The sequence below is a fragment of the Loxodonta africana genome, chromosome 4 (genome assembly GCF_030014295.1).
Source record: "Loxodonta africana isolate mLoxAfr1 chromosome 4, mLoxAfr1.hap2, whole genome shotgun sequence".
Taxonomy (NCBI): Eukaryota; Metazoa; Chordata; class Mammalia; order Proboscidea; family Elephantidae; genus Loxodonta; species Loxodonta africana.
Genome location: NC_087345.1, coordinates 142,608,872 through 142,627,588, shown reverse-complemented (window position 1 = coordinate 142,627,588; position 18,717 = coordinate 142,608,872). Strand labels below are relative to the sequence as shown.

The 18,717-nt window shown below is 42.1% G+C and overlaps 1 protein-coding gene across 5 annotated transcripts in view; it reads right to left on the bottom strand.

Annotated features, from left to right (window-relative positions):
• Nucleotides 1–1,774: 1,774 nt before the first annotated feature.
• USP18 (ubiquitin specific peptidase 18) overlaps nucleotides 1,775–18,717 on the bottom strand; it is a 32,295-nt gene continuing 15,352 nt past the window's right edge. For 3 of the 5 annotated variants that reach the window (XM_023548966.2, XM_003410752.4, XM_064284813.1), the window contains 8 exons: nucleotides 13,266–13,411; nucleotides 10,452–10,531; nucleotides 10,014–10,160; nucleotides 9,280–9,375; nucleotides 8,323–8,490; nucleotides 5,472–5,603; nucleotides 4,805–4,854; nucleotides 1,779–2,411 (listed from right to left, as the gene is read on the bottom strand). In XM_023548966.2, coding sequence (XP_023404734.1) covers nucleotides 2,366–2,411; nucleotides 4,805–4,854; nucleotides 5,472–5,603; nucleotides 8,323–8,490; nucleotides 9,280–9,375; nucleotides 10,014–10,160; nucleotides 10,452–10,531; nucleotides 13,266–13,411 — 865 coding nt within the window. In that variant the 3' untranslated portion in view covers nucleotides 1,779–2,365. Of the gene's footprint in view, nucleotides 2,412–4,804; nucleotides 4,855–5,471; nucleotides 5,604–8,322; nucleotides 8,491–9,279; nucleotides 9,376–10,013; nucleotides 10,161–10,451; nucleotides 10,532–13,265; nucleotides 13,412–18,717 lie in introns of all 5 variants that reach the window. The other 2 variants (XM_064284814.1, XM_064284815.1) reach the window with 2 other exon arrangements.

Sequence of the window (18,717 nt, the reverse complement as noted above, 5' to 3'; positions counted from 1 at the left end):
TGGTTCCATTTGAGTTTTCTGTTAACGAGGCAGCATAAGGGTGGGATGTATCTTGAGTCACCACCTTGCTAGAGGGTGTGACAAGTTACCACCCTTACCCCAGTCACCACCCTTATTCAAGTCACACCCTTGCACTGCCTTGCTCAAGTAGGGAGAGTTTCCTTGAGGGTATGGTCTGCACCCAATATATATATGAGTGCTCTGGCAAAGTTCCCTCTCTTGCTCTGGACCCTGAATCTGGCTCATCATCATCTGGCCCCCAGTTCATGAGCCACTAGCCCATCGTCTGACCTGATTTGCCAGCTTCCACAGCCTGGTGAGCCAGCAGCCTGTCATCTGACCTTCCAATTTGGGAAAGTCAGCTCCTGCAACTACACAGTCAGGAAAAGCCTCTAGCCTGACACCTTACCCACATATTTGGGACTTGCTAGCCTCCACAATCTCAAGAGCCATTTTCTTGACAATTCATGAGTTCTGTGAGACTTGCAGTGAATTATAGAACCTAAAAACAGGAGGGAGAGTACTGAGGGGAGGAGGAGTACTTAATGTTAGAGATGATGAAGTGGTACATAAGTCTGGAAAAGTCGGGCATTTGGGGCATCTTTAACCTCCACATCACAGGAACCAGCTTTGTGCTGATCCTTCTAAAAGAAATTGTTCATTTAACACAAACACCTTTTGACCCAATAATTTCACTTCTCGTTACCTACAGAAACATTTACACACGTGCATAAAAATAGCTCTGAGTGCTCACTCTGAATTTTTTACAATAGTGAAAAAATGGAACTGTCCTAAATTTTTACCAAGATAGCAACAGATAAATTACGGTATATCTATGGAATTAAGTGCAGCAATTTAAAAGAATACTGTGCACCTATATGTATAGACTTGGAAAATTTTCTAAGACATTAAGTGAAAAACAGCAATGAGAAGAATAATTTGTACAGTATACTTTATGTGTTAAAATTATTTTTATCTGCATTATATATGAATACAAGTGCATAGAAAAAGGCCTAGAAAGATACACAGTTTTTTAACAATGACTAGCTCTAAAGAGGGAACTCTATGTATTTCTGTATTGTTTGAATGTTTTACAATGAGAATATATTCTTGTATGACACATTTTTTTTTTTTCAGCAAATGAAGATAAAATAATAGAGAAATTACCCACACTTTATTTTGGAATTTTCTGGTCTGCCACTTACCAAGTACGAAATCTTAAGTCATTAAACATCTGAATGTCTTAATCTTTTCATCTGTAAAATGGGATGACATCTGCCCTGTTTAACTCCTAGATTGTTTCTGGAGTCTCTTTGGATTCGTCTTCTCTCACGCTCCCCATCTATTCTTCCTCCATAAAGGCTCTATTAACTGGAAATGTTTCCATTCCCACTACCATCTTTATCTAATCCATATTGCCAGCCCCCAGGAGATCAGCTAAATGCTTCTCTCCTTTCAAACCTCTTCAATGGTTCCTCACTGCCTATCAAATTAGATGCAATCTTCTTAACCCAGTTCAAGGCCCTCCACAATCTGAGCCTACCATTTATATCCCTTACCACTGGCTTCCCTACACCAGTGAAAGCCAGACTGTGGATGATCTCTGAACCTTGACCCTTGCCTTTTTCAGTCATGCTTTTGCATTTGCTCTTCCCATAGATTGTTCTCCCCCCAACCCTCTTTCCAGCCCAAAGCTTCTCCCATACCCCACCCCAATAAAAGTGATTTCACTTTCTTTGAACTCTGATAGCACAAACCCTCAGTATTTTATTACCCCAATTAAACTGAAAACGTCTTTTGAAGGAAAGAACTTTATTCATCATTATCTGGCACAGTCATATGGAGAGTGAGTGATCAATAAACACTTGTTAAATAAATGAATAACAATATCACAGCAATTGAGTTTTAAGAAATTAATATAGGTTCTAAAGATAGAACATTATAAACGGGACTGATATTCAGCCAGTACACACCAGGATGGCCATACCACTACTGCCCCTGGAAATAACTTCACAACCACTGCCCCTTGCCATCCGAATGCCTTCCACTACCACTGCTGACCTGGTCTCTCCTCACCTGGGAGCACCCGGACTTCCACAATTTCCCAACTAAGGGGTTAATACCTTGAACAGCAAGGAGCACCCAGGACCCTCCTCCAGCCAGGGTAGGAGTATCCATTCCAATTAGGAACTGTACCGTTTCATTGTTACATATTTGGATAGCCACCCTAGATTATAAATAAAGTTTAATGATACAGTTTGAAATCTTTATTTTTCCTCATTGCAAAATTTCTTAGAAGAGTCAGCAGATCCAGAGATAGTAAAGGAAAATGATGGTTTGTCTGTGAAGGTTTAGAGTACACCCATTAGGACTCCAACTTCATATAAACCAGAATATATGCAGTTTCGTTCCTATAAAGAAAAATATACATCAGCAATAGCAGAAATAAAACATTTAGAGTCAAAGGATGCATCAATTCATGATAGGACAAGCATCAGCAAACTTCTGGGTTGTTGGGTCAAGTCTTCATCTATATATCACCTCAGAGAGTAACCTGAGACAATAACCCTTAAGCTGCTATTATTTAACATCTAACTCATGGGTTGACAAACCATGGGCCCATGAGCCAAATCTGGACTGCCACCTGTTTTTGTAAAAAAAAATTGTATTGGAACAAAGCCATGCTCATCAGTTTACATACTGCCTATGGCTGCTATTGTGGTCCAAGGGGAGAAGAGAGTAGCCCAAAATATTTGCTCTCTGGCCCTCTGTGGAGAAGGCTCGCCAACCACTGATCTAAATCATGGGGGAATAACCAACAACCAGAAAGTGACAAAGACTGGGCATCTAAGGGAGATGCTTGGAAGAAAGGGAAGAGAAAGATGAAAAGTGGAAGGTTATATGGGAGAATGAAGAAAACCAAAGACGCAAGGCAAAAATTAGTCCAAAGGAACAATGGACCACAACTACCACAGACTCAGTTCAGCACATCTAGATGGTGCCAGGGATTTGCTCTGACAGGGATCACAGTGGAGGGTCTTGGGCAGAGCTGGAGAAAAATGTGGAACAAAATTTTAACATAAAAAAAGACCAGGCTTACTGGTCTGACACAGACTGGAGAAACCCTCAGAGTATGCCCTCCAGACACCCTTTTAACTCAGTACTGAAGTTCACATTTCAGCCAAAGATTAGACAGGCCCATAAAACAAAGCAAGACTAAAGGGGCACAGCAGCCCAAGGGCAAGGACTAGAAGGCAGGAGGGGAGAGAGAAGCTGATAATGGGGAACCAAAGGTTGAGAAGGGCAGTGTTGACATGTGGGGTTGTTAACCAATGTCACAAAACAATATGTGTATTAACTGTTTAATGAGAAACTAATTTGCTCTGTAAACTTTCACCTAAAGTACAATAAAAAATAATAAAATATGAATCTAAAGAAAAAAAAGTGGAAGGTCAGAAGAGGATTCCAAACACAAACTTAACCTAATTCATTATTTGCAAATTATCAGGCCTACTTCTGCAACTGAAAATTATCTCAAATATACCCTTTGGTATATAATCACCCCTACCCCAGAAATTCAACCAGAGAAACTTAAAAAATCTTCTTTGCTTTAACACCATACAGCTTTTTTCTCTCCAGATTCCCCTCTGTTCTTGTTAGCTGCCATGGGGTTGCCCCTCACTCACGGTGACTACACGCACAATGAGACAAAAAACTGCCAGGTTCTGCACCATCCCCATGACTGGTTGTAGACTGGACCATTGTGACCCATTGGGTTTTCACTGGCTGATTTTCAGGAGTAGATGGCCAGGCCTTCCTTCCTAGTCTGTCTTGGTCTAGAAGCTCCCTATAAAACCTGTTCAGCATCATAGCAACACACAAGCTCCAGTGACAGGTGGGTGGTGGCTACACATGAGGTGCATTAACTAAGAATCAAACCCAGGTCTCCCATGTGGAAGGCAGTAACTCTACCATTGAACCACCATTGCTCCCATCCCCTCTGTAGCTACTGATTTTAATATATATAAATAGTACTTATTAAATGTAAACCACTGTACCACACAAAGGGAATAGAAAGTTGAAAAGAGTGATTCTTGCTTCCAAAAGGAGATTTGGTGGTACAGTGGTTAAAGCACTCAGCTGCTAACCAAAGGGTTGGCAGTTTGAACCCACCAGCCATTCTACAGGAGAAAGATATGGCAGGCTGCTTCTGTAAAGATTACAGCCTTGGAAACTCTATGAGGCAGTTCTACTCTGTTCTATAGGGCTGCTATGAGCTGAAATTGACCTGATGGCAATGGGTTTGGTTGGGTTTGGTCTGCACATCAAATAGCTCATGGTCTAATGTGAAATAAATTTCTATAAGCAAACAATTATAATACAGTAGGATCCTTGTTAAAAAGGAGGGTATGTTCAAAATGCACTGAACCCATACAAGCAGTCCCTACAACTCTGCCTGGGTGAGTCACTGAAAGCTTTACAGAGTAGGAAAAGGCCATGAGCAGAGGTATGGAAGCATGAGTAGGAGTCTGCCTGGATGGTAAGTTAGGAGAGGGCAATTCAGGCCAGGAACTGCATGTGCAAAGTAAAAGAATATATGATATTTGGGGAGCTACTTGTGCTGTAGTCTAAATTGTAAGAAAAGCATGGTGGAGTGGGATGGATGCTGAAAGATGAGGCTGAACAGTTAGTCACTGGGGAGTCATCAGCGTATAAGTGATAGCTGAACTCAGGAGAGTTTCATCTGTCTCCAGCAACCCTGTGTGAGCTCAGCAGCTTTCCACCACCTAAATACTTCTCTTACCAGCGGTAGTTACGATTCCCATACGTACAGCGGATGTCGTCCCAGGATACCTGAAAGTACATAAATAGATGAAGTCAAGCAGCCAGCCAACATCTATCCAGAGAGTACAGGGTGCTACCATTTGTCCTCCTTCATTCCTCCAGACAAACCTACCTAGGGACTCCCCATCTAGTGATAAAATGCCATGTATATGAGGTCCATTTTATTACCCTTGTCTCTCTGTTTAAACTTGGTTGTGCTCAGCCTACAGTTCTAACTTCCATACTTCTAACTCTTCTTGCTTTCCGGAAGTTTCCCACAGAGCATGAAGGGCACTGAGCTTATGGCACGAAAAACCCAGACACTGAGGTAAGTGAACTCCGACAGAGCTATACAAAATAGGATTTTAAGCCCCACAACAGGCCCCAACACACAAAGAACAAGATGACAATGTATCTTGACCTCAAGGACCCACCCAGTCCTGGGCTCAGAGTTTATTAAACCATAAACCAGTTGGCATAGAGTCAACTCTGACCTCTGGGTAATCACACTTCTGGATGGACTCAAAACTCCAACTTTTGGGTTAGCAGCCAAGCGCGATAACCTTTTATACCATCCAGAGACTCTCAGAATTTATTAGAGGTGGCTAAACCAGGGCAAGATGTAGATTTGGATGGATGTTTCTCACCAAACAGACACTGGAATCGTTGAAGCAAAACCATTTCCCATCCACTGAATTCCGGATATAGGCACAGTAATGACCAAAGTCAGCCATTCCCACATGGGCAATCACAGCAAAGAGTTCATACTGGCCTTCAGGCTGAAAGGAAACAAGGAACAAAATGATTCACCCATCACACTTCCTTTTCTCACCCTAGCCTAGAATAAAACCAAACCTGTTGCTGTTGAGTGGGTTCTGACTTATGGTGACCCTACAGGGCAGAGTAGAACTACCCCAAAGGGTTTCCAAGGAGCAGCTGGTGAATTTTAACTGCCAACCTTCTGGTTAGCAGCCAAGATTTTAACCACTGAGCCATCAGGGCTCCAGCCTAGAATGAGGAGACATTATTTCATCACGCATTTAATCAATCTCTACTGTATGCCAGACACTGGTGCTTGGAAAGTACCTGACCTCAATAAACTCACAGATAATTAAAGGGCAAATCTATAAAGCTGAATTATAATACCATGTTTTACACAGGGCTTCGAACCAGTTCTTTTCAGTTCAGTCAAGACCAACGCAGTTGAATCAAAACAGACCTGAATTTGTAAAATGTGGATGTACTTCGAAGGTGAAAAACTATGGGTCAAAACCCTGGAATGGGAGACTCAGAAGAGGTGTAGTGAGCCCTTTCAGGAGCCTGATACGGGAGATTAGATTATTGCTAGGCTTGTGGAGAGCGACACACACTCAAAGCAGCAAGGCTGGCCACCATCTTTCAGCTGGGCACCATTGTTTCTGGCTCTGCTGGTCAAGAGATTTGGCTGCTAAGCAATGTGCACAGGGCGTCAACCAGTAATTTTTCTTGATCCTATCATTGTTCTGGCATACCCACATTTTATAAATCTTGGTCTGTTCAGTGTTGCTTCATCAGCCATGACTGAACAGGGAAGAACCAGTTCAAAACCTTGGTTTTATATCAGATGTATTTACAGATTATTTCAGGAAGACTCAATACCTGCCCCTCCCCACTACAAAAAATGTCAAAGGAGCAACTAGCTGAGGAAGGCCTGAGAAACAGAGGAAGCCTCCCCAGAGAAGACATGCTGGAATTGATCCTGCAGGATAAACAAAACTGACAAACCAGTTATGAGGAGGGAGTATCCTTGAATGTCGATCTAGAATTTGCAAAGACTCAGCAGCTAATAGAGCAGAGCGTATCGAGAGAATGGGAGGCAGGGAAGGTGCTGAGACGTCCCAAGAGATGAGGCTACAATGGCCAAATGAGAAATTAGAACTTTGTCCTCTGAGTGTTGGGGAGCCATAGGAGAAGGTTTTAAGTGAGGAAGTAACATCATCAGATTTGTGTTTTAGAAACACACTTAAATAATGTGGCTTGAGGAGAGGGTAGGAAGTTGAGGTGAGCCAGAAGCCAGATAAATTAAGGTACCACATGGTACAAGGAAGAAATGGTGATAGCCTGAATAATCACAATCAGAAGTAGTCATTATAATGATAATAATTACTAACATATGAATCATAACCTAACGGTTAGCATTTACTATGCACTTGACTAAATTCTTCACATGAATTATTTCATTTACTACAACAACCCTATGGGGTAGGTGCTATAATAAATCCTATTTTATAGAGGCAGAATCTGAGCTCAGGGAGGTAAGGTAATTTACCCACGGTCAGAGCTTAGAAGCAAAAGAGGCAGGATTTAAACCCAGGCCTGTCAGGCTTCATAACCCAGGCTCTTAACACCTGTGCTATACTGAGAAAGTTAGAAGGGAATCTGAAAGGAGGGGACGGATTTGTGCAAAATTAGGTAGAAATAACTAAAGGTACCTTATAACTGATTGATGTGGCGGTGAGAATAGGAGAAGTTAAGGGTAAATCCCAGATTTCTGGCTTAGAAATTAAGAAGATGGTGATACTACAAAGTTAAATATGGAATAGAGCTGGCAGGAGGAATAGTTTGAGAATGAAAATAATGTATTCATTTGGGGACTGTAAAATCTATGTGGTAATATTCAGTAAGAGGGGTGGGTAGACTGGTTTGGAGCTCAAGAGAAAGGCCTAGACAACGCGTATAGACTAGGAAGTCATCAAACAAACCAATGACGCAGAACAGACATTCCAAAAACAGACCCACAGACATACGGGAACACAGAATTCTCTAAATGTAGCTTTTCAAACCTATGGAGAAAAGATACTTAAGTAATTTTTTCTCAGTGTCTTCTAATAAGTTACCAGCTCAGGACAAGTTAATTCATCTTCACTCTGATTGAACCTGGCCCAATGAACTGGCTACTTTCTTATTATTCCCAGAGTGGGCACAGGCTATTTTAATATGAAATTTTGGTTGGCACTCCACTTAGAACCCAAAATGTTGTGTTTACCTGTGTATCTGTAAGCACTGCACACGTGATCACAGAAGGAAGGTACTGAATTATGGGTGCCTCAGTGCTGTGAGGCATGAGTGCAAACCCAATACTTATAAGAAAATCTTTTGAATCTTAAAAGAAAAGAAAGGCAACTATAGGCAGCAAATGCTGGTGATAGTAGTTTGGTGATAACAACCCATCATAGTTATTCAGCACACGCAGGTTTTCATCATTTAAAATATTTCTTCAAAAATCAGGTTTGCTGACTTTATGAATATGCTTCTATGAATCACGCCAAGAGTGGATGAGTTTTCCTCTCTCTGTTTCTGTATGGCCAGCAGGGAGCCTTATTTCTGAAATGAGGGGAAGACAGCAAGGAGACACCTAAGGTGGATCTCTGATGAGCAGTGACTTCCAGAGGAGGCAGAATTGAGACGACATCATGTCTGCTGAGATGGAGGATAGAAGGAAGGTTGGGAGCATCTCACCCGGTCCTCAGCATTGCAGAGGTCTTGCTCAATCGGAACAACCTGACTGAAGTCCAAGCTTTGGGGGAAACACAGTGAATGGCAGATCTTTTCTGTCTTCGAGTTTCTGATAGAGAACCGTAACAGATGGATTGTCAAGGTCTGGGGCAAATGGTTCAGCTTCAAGACCTGGAAAGCAAAATCACTGTGGAGGTGAAGTCTGAAGGCACTTGAAGTAGATAAGTTCAGAGACATACCAGGGCCGGTGGTATGCTCTTCTTCCCAAAAGGAGGGGAGCTGGCTGATAAAATGCAGACCAAGGGCACCATTTGGTGACTCGGTGGGACTCCTCCAAGGACGATGCGATGACTGGCTTTTATGTCATTGCAGTCTCCCACATAAGGCGTGTGCAGCCCCAGGGGTCTGCACAGGGCCTCCTACCCTGGGATCTGAGGGAGGTAATTTAACCCTAAAGGAAAAAAACAAAAAACTGCCCATTGCTCTTGGAAGTCCCTAGGTGATGCAAACGTGTTCGGCTGCTAACCAAAAGGTTGGAGGCTCCAGTCTATCCAGAGGTACCTTGGAAGGAAGTCCTGGCAATATACATCCCCAAAATCAGCCACTGAAAACTCTGTGGAGCACAGTTCTACTCTGACACACATGGGTCACCATGAGTCAAGCTCGACTCAACGGCCACTGGTTTACTAGTATTGGTCTCAGATCTTCTCTACTTGTTCTTAAAAGGCATGGTGTACTGTCCATTTCAGTCATTTGATCTGAGCAACCATGACCACAGTTCTTGAACTTGGAAGCCCCAGGATCCCAGGTTCTAGCCTGCCCCTATTCTCTCCCTCAGCCATCAGGAGGTGCCCTCGGGACTCTGTAAAGCTATAGAAGCCAGATGTCAGACTCCAAGGACTGAGAAGTCCACAGGGCAGCCCCAGACTAGGGAAGTATCTGGTTTAAGGGAGTGAGTACCTGTTTCCCACAGGTCTTCTTCCCACAGTTCTGACAGAAGCACTTGCTTTGGGCTGATAACTCCTTGGGCTGGAAGAAACACTGCAGGGCATCCTCCTGGCCCAGGAAAAAAAGGAAAAAAATAGAGTTGGTATTTCCCTTCTAGAGTACAGCCCCCACCCTTGTGAATGGGGATTAAAGCTTTTCTTCTGGTTCTCTCCACTTCCCCCTTAACGTCTGGCCCAGTTTGGCAGGATCTCAAAAAGTTCTTACTGATTAGAGGTGGAAAAACATCAGGGGGCACTTGTTAAGGAAGCAGTGTGAGGAAAGGGAAGGCAAGAGGGAGAAAAAAAAAAAAATATATATATATTCCCCCCACCCCAAATCAAAGAAGAGCTTGGCCAGAGCCATGCAAATGAAACAGTGATTTTTTCTTTTTTAAGCCAAAAAAACCCCCAAACCAAACCCACTGCTGTCCAGTCAATTCCAACTCATGGCAACCCCACGTGTTACAGAGTAGAACTGCTCCATAGGGTCTTCTCGACTGTAATTTTACTGAAGCAGATCGTCAGGCCTTTCTTCCTCGGCACTGCTGGGTGGGTGTGAACTGCCAACCTTTAGGTTAGTTGTCGAGTGCAAACTGTTTGTGCCACCCAAGAGCCTTTTTAAAAGCAGTGGGTGGTTAAAAGAAGCAAGGGGGCATTGGTCACATTGGGTTGCATGGGAATGCAAATTCACCAAGAGAAAACTCTTACCAGTTTTTTCAGAGGCTTTGAGTCTATATCAAAAAGAGAAAGAGGAAGGGTTAGCATTTTACTGTTTCTGCTACTCTCCATGGAACAGTCAAGGCAAACCAAGGTCTCTTTCATCTGGATAGTATACAAGGCCTGCAGCCTCTCCACCTGCAAGAGGGAGGTGCGGAGGGTTAAGGCAGCTACCACAGCCACAAAACAGGTTCAGCCAGCTTCTGGAAGCTGGAGCCACCACACAGGCTCCTGACATCGCAGCCACTATGATCTCTGCCCTACCCATACAGGTGCAAAATCATCACAGTAACAATATTATGGAACTATGATAAGCATTTGATATGGACGGCCTCTTTTAAACCTCCCTACACACGACATAAATGTTAGCTGAATGAGTTAAATGCGCAGCATCTTAAACTTCTGAGTTCTCTGGTTCAGGGCTCTTACCAAGTCCACATCGGTGATTTGGTCCTTAATCAGGTTCCACACTATGAGATAGAGTTGAGCAGCATCATGCTGGACAAACACTGGCCAAAGAGAAAGTCACAGCCTCGTGAGGGAGGCCACCAGACACATCCTGTGCCCCAGCCACACAGCCTAATAAGGAAGGCCACCAGGGACACTGCTCACATGCCTGTGCCCCTGCCACCCAGATACACAGGAACACTCATCACTTTGTCTTTTCCACACCTTGTAAGGGCTAAGTTTCTACCACAAGTTAAGGGCTCAATAAATGAAAAACAAGCTTGGTATTGATTTTTAAAGACTCCTCTTAAAACCTGAGCTCCAGTCTCACATAACTTCTAACCACATGGCACAAGTTCCTTCTCCTTTCATGTACCACCCAACCCTGCTGGCCTCCATTGGGGCACCCCACTACATGGAACCAATAGCCAATAGTGGATTTTCTCCATATCTAATCTGAGCCAATACTCTTAATTGTAACCCTAATTGGCCACTTATATATCCACTCTTTATATATTTCTTTATTCGCCACCTCCCTAAAAATTTAGCAGTTTCCCAATGCTGATATCTGACCCATATCTTCCCCAAAGATAATGGTGTTATTATCTGGGTGTTGTTCAGTGTTGCTCAGTGTCAGATGATGCTGGCTAAGAGAAGGATCATGTAGCCATGAATTCTATGTATGTTATATATTTTTATAACTAGTAATGAACTAAGGACACAACTCCATTTACTACAGCATCAAAAAGAATACTTGGGAATAGGTTTAACAAAGGAAGCACTAGACTTGTGCAATGAAAGCTACAAACACTTTTTGAAAGGAATTAAAGACCTATCTAAATGGAAAGACATGGACTGTTAATAGTTCACAAGATTTAATATTGTTAAGATAGCATATTCCCCAAAATGATCCACACATTCTGATAGATAACTGGTAACTTTGGTGAAGGGTAAGACAGTATACAATACTGGGGAAGTCAGCATAACTTGACCAAGGCGAAGTCATACAGGCTTCATAGACACATCCAAACTCCCCAAGGGACTGAATCATGGGGCTGAGGGCTGTGGGGATCATGGTCTTGGGGAACATCTAGCTCAATTTGCATAACATAGTTTATAAAGAAAATGTTCTACATCCCACGTTGGTGAGTAGCATCTGGGGTCTTAAAAAAGCTTGTGGCCAGCCATCTAAGATTCTCCACTGGTATCACCCCATCTGGAGCAAGGGAGAATGAAGAAAACCAAAGACACAAGGAAAAGATTAGTCCAAAGGACTAATGGACCACAACTACCACAGCCTCTACCAGATTCAGTCTAGCACAACTAGATGGTGCTCAGCTACCACCACTGACTGCTCTGATAGGGACCACAGGAGAGGGCCCCGTTCAGACTGGAGAAAACTGCAGAACAAAATTCTAACTCACAAAAAAAAAGGCCAGATTTACTGGCCTGACAGAGACTGGAGAAACCCCAACAGTATATGGCCCCCAGCCAGCTCAGTAGTGAAATTACTCCTGAGATTCACCTTTCAGCCAAAGATTAGACAGACCCATAAAACAAAATAAGACTAAATGGGCACACCAGCCGAGAGGCAATGACGAGAAGGCAGGAGGACAGGAATGCTAGACAAATGGAAATGGGGAACCCAAGGTCAAGAAGGGAAGAGTGTTGACATGTCGAGGGGTTGGCAGCCAATGTCACAAAACAATATGTGCATTAACTGTTTAATGAGAAACTAATTTGCTCTGTAAACCTTCATCTAAAGCACAATTAAAAAAAAGAAAAGAAAATGATCCACTTATTCAATGCACTCCCTATCAAAATCTCAGCTGTATTTTTTTGAAGAAATTGACAAGAGAATTCTAAAATTTGTGTGGAAAGGCAAAGGACCCAGAACAGACAAAACAATCCTAAAAATAAAAAGAAAGTTGGAGGGTTCACACTTCCTGGTTTCAAACCTCAAGACAGTCTTGTACTGGCATAAAGATAGACATAAAAATCAATGGCTAGAATTAAGGATCCAAAAGTAAACTCAAGTTTATGGTCAACTGATTTTAAATAAGGGTGCCAAAACAATTCAACGGGGAAAGAATAGTCTTCTCACCAGATAGTGCTAGAACAAATGGATGTCCGCATGCAAGAGACTGAAGTTGGACCCCTACCTCACACCATACCCCAAAATTAATTCAACATGGAAAAAAGATATAAGAGCTAGAAGTACAAAATTTAAAAGAAAGTAAAAAAGGATGGGAAGTGACTGCTAATGGGTATGAGGCTTCTTTTGCAGGTGATGAAAATGTTGTAAAATTAGATCGAGATGATGGGTGCACAACTCTCTGTACATACGAAAATCCTCTGAATTGTACACCTTAAATGGATTATACAAAACAATTATAGGTTATACCTCAAAGTTTTTTTTAAAAAAAACTAATCTATTTATAAATTCTTTTTGTAGAGCATGGTTTCTCCTTTCTATTCCTTTATTCTATTTTCCTGGGATTCTTTACCTGTGGCTGAATCACCTTTCAGAAAACTCTCATGCTTACCTACTCTACTGAGAGGCAGAAAAAGGGTGAGTGTGAGAGTAGCAACTGCATAAATAATATCATTCTGCATTTTGTGAAAATGTGTGGTTCTTCAATTTTTTTTCAGATCAGGTCCTCCAATACAAAGGTTCAAAGTCTACCTAACGCCCTTCTTGTTCATTCTTGTTCACTCACTGCCCGTGAGCCCCCCTCCTCTTTGCTCTCTCTCTCTCAAGCCCCTGCCCCATCTAGTGCACTTGGACAGTCTTACAGGGCACTCTGTACTTCTGGAGGCAGTAGGCGAGCTCCAGGGGCTGCACTGCTTTCCACCGGCTGTCCTGCATTTTCTCTAGCAGCAAAAGCAATTGGAAGGGGACACTTCTCTTCTGCTCTTCAACTCCCCTGGGCACCGTTATCCTGACAAACAAAACAGCCAGTTATTAGTGGTATCAGAGGTGGAAGGAAGGGCAAAGGAGGAAGTCATTGTTTAGGCACTGAGCTTCCGGTAAGGGTGATGGAAAAATTTGAAAATGGGTAGTGATGATGGTTGTACAACATGATGAACCGAATCAATGTCACTGAACTGTACACAATAAAAATGCTGAAATACCAAATGTCTTGTTAGATACAGTTTTGCCACAGTAAAAAACAGTATGGGAAAACAGGCTAGGAACCTCCTTATACCCATGGTTCTCAACATTAAATGCACATTGGAATCACTTGGGCAGCTTTTAAAAATCCCCATGTCCAGGTCACCCCCAACAGGAGCTGAATCAGAATTTCTGGGAGTGGAGCCCAATTCTCAGAATGTTTACGTTCCCCAGATGATTCCAATGTACAGCCAAAGCTGAGAACCACTGTGTTGTCAAATCAGCTGCACAGAGTACCCACTGGACAGGGGGACCAAACAACTGCTGCCTCACCCCTCCCCACCCTGTCCAACAATTGCACTAGAATGAAGGGAAGCTGTACTAGGTCCTGGGACCACGCCTAGGCCATGCAGCAAAATGTCCAGCTTAAAGCACTCCAAACTGAAAGGCAAACACTGAGCTCAAAGAACAGCCTGAAGGAATGCTACTGTTATTTTGACAATGATTCATTAATTATAAGCATTTCTCAATTTCCCAGGCCAATGGAGTGGGTAAACGAGAAAGCATGGGGCAAAAAAGAATGAGTGACAGAAAGTGTGTATGTGTGCTGTTGTTAGGTGCTGTCAAACCAGTTCTGACTCACAGCGACCCTATGTACCACAGAACGAAACACTGCCCGGTCCTGTGCCAGCCTCACAATCATTGTTACACTTGAGCCCGTTGTTGCAGCCACTCTGTCAATCCACCTCATTGAGGGTCTTCCTCTTTTCCACTGACCCGGTACTTTACCAAGTATGATGTCCTTCTCCACGGACTGATCCCTCCTGACGACATGTCCAAAGTATGTAAGACACAGTCTCGCCATTCTTGCTTCTAAGGAGCATTCTGGTTGTACTTCTTCCAAGGCAGATCTGTTTGTTCTTTTGGCAGTCCATGGCATATTCAATATCCTTCACCAATACCACAATTTAAAGGTGTCAATTTTATTTCGGTCTTTCTTATGCATCATCCAGCTTTCACATATATGTATGATGCGACTGAAAATACGATGGCTTGGGTCAGGCTTCAAGGTGACATGCATGCTTTTCAACACTTTAAAGAGGTCCTTTGCAGCAGATTTGCCCAATGCAATGTGTCTTTTGACTTCCTGACTGCTGTTTCCATGGGTGTTGATTGTGGATCCAAGTAAAATGAAATCCTTGACAACCTCAGTCTTTTCTCCATTTATCATGATGTGACTTATTGATCCAGTTGCGAGGATTTTTGTTTCCTTTATGTTGAGGTGTAATCCATACTGAAGGCTAAGTAACTGCTTCAAGACCTCTTTACTTTCAGCAAGAAAGGTTGTGTCATCTGCATAACACAAGTTGTTAATGAGTCTTCCTCCAATCCTGATGCCCTGTTCTTCTTCATATAGTCCAGCTTCTTGGATTACGTGTTCAGCATACAGACTGAATAGGTATGGTGAAAGGATACAACCCTGATGCACACCTTTCCTGACTTTAAACCACTCAGTATCCTCTTGTTCTGTCCGAACTGCCTCTTGATCTATGTACAGGTTCCTCATGAGCAAAATTAAGTGTTCTGGAATTTCCATTTTTCTCAATGTGTATGTGTATTAGGTGTGAGTAAAAACAGAGAGACTCACAGACCTACACAATGACTTACACTTTCACTGACATTGACCTAGACCCAACTCTCTTTTAGCCAAATCCAGTTGTCATCAAGTTGGAAAAATTCCAATTCACGGTGACCCCATGTGTGTCAGAGTAGAACTGCCCCACAGGGTTCCCAAAGAGCAACTGTTGTTGTTGTTCGGTGCCATGGAGTCAATTCCACCTCATAGCAACCCTGAGTACGACAGAACGAAACACTGCACGGTCCTGCACCATCCTCGAAATCATTGTTATGCTTGAGCCCATTGTTGCAGTTGCTGTGTCAATCTATCTCCTTAAGGGTCTTCTTCTTTTTCACTGATCCTCTACTTTACCAAACATGATGTCCTTCTCCAGGAACTGGTCCCTCCTGATAATCTGACCAAAGTATGTGAGACAAAGTCTCACCATCCTTGCCTCTAATGAGCATTCTGACTATACTTCTTTCTAGGCAGATTTGTTCATTCTTTTGGCAGTGGATAGTATATATAATATTCTTGACCAACACTGTTATTCAAAGGCATCGATTCTTCTTTGGTCTTCCTTATTCATTGTCCAGCTTTCACATGTATATAAGGCAATTGAAAACACCGGCTTGGGTCAGGCGAAACTTAGTCCTTACAGTGACTAAGTATTAAAAAGTATTGTTTTTTAATACTTTAAAGAGGTCTTTTGCAGCAGATTTGCCCAACGCAATGCATCTTTTCATTTCTCGGCTACTGCTTCCATGGTCATCAAACGTGGATACAAGTAAAATAAAGTCCTTGACAACTTCAGTCTCTTCTCTGTTTATCATGATGTTGCTTAATGGTCGAGTTGTGAGGATTTTTGTCTTCTTTTATGTTGAAGTATAATCCATACTGAAGGCTGTGGTTTGATCTTCATCAGTAAGTGCTTCGAGTTCTCTTTACTTTCAGCAAGAAAGGTTGTGTCATCTGCATATTGCAGGCTGTTAATGAGTCTTCTTCCAATCCTGATGTCCCATTCATCTTCATATAGTCCATTTTCTCGGATTATTTGCTCAGCATACAGATTGAACAGGTATGGTGAAAGGATACAACCCTGACGCACACCTTTCCTGACTTTAAACCACTCGATATACCCTTATTCTGTCATGAGCACAATTAAGTGTTCTGGAATTCCCATTCTTTGCAATGTTATCCATAATTTGTTACGATCCACACAGTCAAATGCCTTTGCATAGTCAATAAAACACAGGTAAACATTCTTCTGATGTTCTCTGCTTTCAGCCAGGATCCATCGGACATCAGCAATGATATTCCTGGTTCCACGTCCTCTTGTGAATTCGGCCTGAATTTCTGGCAGTTCCCTGTCAATACACTGCTGCAGCCGCTTTTGAATGATCTTTAGCAAAATTTGGCCTGCATGTGATATTAATGATATTGTTTGATAATTTCCGCATTCTGTTGGATCACCTTTCTTGGGAACAGGCATAAATATGTATCTCTTCCGGTCCGCTGGCCAGGAAGCTGTCTTCCAAATTTCTTGGCACAGACGAAGGAGCACTTTCAGTGCTGCATCCTTTTGTTGAAATATCTCAATTGTCAATTCCTAAAGCCTCATTTTTGGCAATGCCTTCAGTGCAGCATGGACTTCTTCCTTCAGTACCATCAGTTCCTGTTCATATGCTACCTCTTGAAATGGTTGAACGTCGACTAATTCTTTTTGGTATAATGACTCTGTGTATTCTTTCCATCTTCTTTTGATGCTTCCTGAGTCGTTTAATATTTTCCCCCATAGAATCTTTCACTATTGCAACTCAAGGCTTGAATTTTTTCTTCAGTTCTTTCAGCTTGAGAAATGCTGAGCGTGTTCTTTCCTTTTGGTTTTCTATCTCCAGGTCTTTGCACATGTCATTATAACACTTTACTTTGTCTAGCCACCCTTTGAAATCCTCTGTTCAGCTCTTTTACTTCACCATTTCTTCCTTTTGCTTTAGCTACTCGACATTCAAGAGCAAGTTTCAGAGTCTCTTCTGACATCCATTTTGGTCTTTTCTTTCCTGTCTTTTTAATGATCTCTTACTTTCTACATGTATGATGTCCTTGGATGTCATTCCACAACTTGTCTGGTCTTTGGTCATTAGTATTCAGTGTGTCAAATCTATTCTTGAGATGGTCTCTAAATTTAGCTGAGATATACTCAAGGTAGTACTTTGGCTCTCATGGCTTATTCTAATTTTCTTCATTTCTACTTGAACTTGCATACAAGCAATTGATGGTCTGTTCCGAAGTCGGCCCCTGCCCTTATTCTGACTGATGATACTGAGCTTTTCCATCGTCTCTTTCTAGAGATGTAGTCGATTTGATTCCTGTGTATTCCATCTGGCGAGGACCACATGTATAGTCCCTGTTTATGTTGGTGAAAAAAGGTTTTTGAAAGGAAGATGTCATTGGTCTTGCAAAATTCTATCACGTGATCTCTGGCATCATTTCTATCACTGAGGTCATATTTTCCAACTACCGATCCTTCTTTGTTTCCAACTTTCTCATTTCAATCACCAGTAATTATCAATGCATCCTGATCGCTTGTTTGATCAACTTCAGACTGCAGAAGTTGGTGAAATCTTCAATTTCTTCATCTTTGGCCTTAGTGGATGGTTCGCAAATTTGAATAATAGTCGTGTTAACTGTTCTTTCTTGTAGGCATATGGATATTATCCTATCACTGAAAACTCTGTACTTCAGGATATATCTTGAAATGTTCTTTTTAACAATATATGCAACACATTCCTCTTCAGGTTGTCATTCTTGGGATTGTAGACCATATGATTGACTGATTCAAAATGACCAGTACCAGCCCATTTCTGCTCACTAATGCCTAGAATATCGATGTTTATGTGTTCCATTTCATTTTTGACGACTTTCCAATTTTCCTATATTCATACTTCAGACACTCTATGTTCCAATTATTAGTGGATGTTTGCAGCTGTTTCTTCTTATTTTGAGTCATGCCACATCAGCAAATGAAGGTCCCAAAACCTTGCCTTCATCCAGGTCACTAAGGTTAACTCTACTTTGAGGAGGCAGCTCTTTCCCAGTTGTATTTTGAGTGCCTTCCAACTTGAGAGGCTCATCTTCCGGCACTGTATCAGACAATGTTCCACTGCCATTCATAAGGTTTTCACCAGCTAATTCTTTTCAAAAGTAGACCACCAGGTCCTTCTCAATGTTTATGCACTCCATTCCATTTCTGATGACTTCCAATTTTCCTAGATTCATACTTCATGATTCTACACTCCAATTATTAATGGGTGTTTGCAGCTGTTTTTTCTCATTTTGAGTCGTGCCACATCAGCAAATGAAGGTCCCAAAAGCTTGACTCCATCCACATCATTAAGTTCAACTCTACTTTGAAGAGGCAGCTCTTCCCTAGTCGTATTTTGAGTGTTTCCAACCTGAGACACTCATCTTCCAACACTGTATCAAAGTTCCGCTGCTATTCATCAGGTTTTCAC